Genomic DNA, 2,500 nt, shown 5'->3' on the forward strand with positions numbered 1-2,500 from the left:
TATATATATATATATATACTGTATATATATATATATATATATATATATATATATATATATATATATATATATATATATATATATATATATATATATATACGTGTGTACAGTATGTGTTACATTAGGACCACTTCTCGCCTATTTTCCTTATACAGGTTGTTAATCTTAAACCATCTTATTAATTTATACAGGTAACCAAAGACAGCCTACTCCCAACTCCATTGAAAGATGCCAAAAAAAAAAAAAAAAAAAAAAAAAAAAAAAAAAAAAAAAAAGCTCCAGGATTCTGCTAAATACCTGGAATATGTTCGTGAGATCTCTCAAGTTGAAAATGTAGTGGAATTTTGTCGCCGTCGGTAAGAAAGTAGCGGTGACTTTCTGGTGAAGCTGAAGAGCTGAGTTCACTAGGGGATCCGTCATCTGCAGTGAAGGTAAAAGGTAAAGGTGTCTGGTATCATCAGAATAGATACTCACCAGAACGTCAGCTTGGAAAGCCCAACACCCCGCTGTGGTGCCCAGTTACAATAGTGCCCTCCCCAGTAGACAGCTTAAACTCACGGTCCCGGGATGGGATCGATCTGTTGTCATGCTAATGCTTGGCGATCACGTTATCACTGTACTGGACAAGATGCTGTAGTTTGAATGCGTTTTTAAACAATTAAGAGTTCTATTCTCAACAAGTTTTAGATATGCGTTAGCGCAGGGGTTCCCAACCTTTTTGTTCTTCTGTGCCCCTTGGGAATTTTTATGGATTCCTGTGTATCCCTAAATTTGAGGATGGAAAGGAGAAATATTGATATTTATATAGTGACTTAATTCTGTTATTTAGTCTTCATAAAGATCACATCGTATATTTTGCAGTACCGGCAATTCTCTCAGATCCAATATAGCCCCTGAGGAGTAAAAATTAATGTATCTCACATATGAAAACAATGCATACTCTTCTTTTACTTTCCCACCTGTTTTATTAGAAAGCTTTAAAATACTCAATAAATAAGCCAACTGTGCTTGAAGAGTATGAGTGAAGCAGTAATAGAAGAAAAGGAAGAAATATGTTGTATTGGTGAAGCAGTAATAGAAGAAAATGAAGAAATATGTTGTATTAGTGAAGCAGTAATAGAAGAAAGGGAAGAAATATGTTGTATTAGTGAAGCAGTAATAGAAGAAAGGGAAGAAATATGTTGTATTAGTGAAGCAGTAATAGAAGAAAAGGAAGAAATATGTTGTATTAGTGAAGCAGTAATAGAAGAAAAGGAAGAAATATGTTGTATCAGTGAAGCAGTAATAGAAGAAAGGGAAGAAATATGTTGTATTAGTGAAGCAGTAATAGAAGAAAGGGAAGAAATATGTTGTATTATTGAAGCAGTAATAGAAGAAAGGGAAGAAATATGTTGTATTAGTGAAGCAGTAATAGAAGAAAGGGAAGAAATATGTTGTATTAGTGAAGCAGTAATAGAAGAAAAGGAAGAAATATGTTGTATTAGTGAAGCAGTAATAGAAGAAAAGGAAGAAATATGTTGTATTAGTGAAGCAGTAATAGAAGAAAAGGAAGAAATATGTTGTATTAGTGAAGCAGTAATAGAAGAAAGGGAAGAAATATGTTGTATTAGTGAAGCAGTAATAGAAGAAAGGGAAGAAATATGTTGTATTAGTGAAGCAGTAATAGAAGAAAAGGAAGAAATATGTTGTATTAGTGAAGAAGTAATAGAAGAAAAGGAAGAAATATATTGAGTCATGCAAATTAAAAAAGATAAGCCTAGACTAGGAAGACAGAACTTTGGAAAATACAATTACGGCTATGATTTTTTTATGACTTTACTAAAACTTATTTAAACGACGATTTTCTTAATTTGTTCAGATACTGAGGCTATGATTAACAATTTCGATATTGAAATTATGAACGTATACGAACTAAAAGTAACTTATAAAGTGAAAGTACTATTAAGAACCAGCGCTGGCATAAGGCCACACAGACCTAAAACCAACATTGTAAATCTTACTTAAGAAGTACCGTAGACTTGACCTGTGATTATCATTATTCAAAACAGCATATATATATATATATATATATATATATATATATAAATACAGTATATACTGTATATATATATACAGTATATACTGTATATATATATACAGTATATACTGTATATATATATATATATATATATATATATATATATATATATATATATATACAGTATATACTGTATATATATATATATATATATGTATATATATATATACACACAGTATATACTGTATATATATATATATATATATATATATATATATATATATATATATATATATATATATATATACAGTATATACTGTATATATATATATATATATATATATACAGTATATACTGTATTTATATATATATATATATATATATATATATATATACAGTATATACTGTATATATATATATACATATATATATATATATACAGTATATACTGTATATATATATATATATATATATATATATATA

General features: G+C 28.2%; 1 protein-coding gene across 1 annotated transcript in view; it reads right to left on the bottom strand.

The window, feature by feature from the left end:
• LOC137659743 (dynein beta chain, ciliary-like) overlaps positions 1–2,500 on the bottom strand; it is a gene marked incomplete at its 5' end in the record, with an annotated part of 223,797 nt that overhangs the window by 133,898 nt on the left and 87,399 nt on the right. Inside the window, 1 exon segment of the mRNA XM_068394556.1 lies at positions 298–420. Within this exon segment, the coding sequence (XP_068250657.1) occupies positions 298–420 (123 nt within the window).

This window comes from Palaemon carinicauda, chromosome 20 (genome assembly GCF_036898095.1).
Source record: "Palaemon carinicauda isolate YSFRI2023 chromosome 20, ASM3689809v2, whole genome shotgun sequence".
In the NCBI taxonomy this organism is placed as follows: domain Eukaryota; kingdom Metazoa; phylum Arthropoda; class Malacostraca; order Decapoda; family Palaemonidae; genus Palaemon; species Palaemon carinicauda.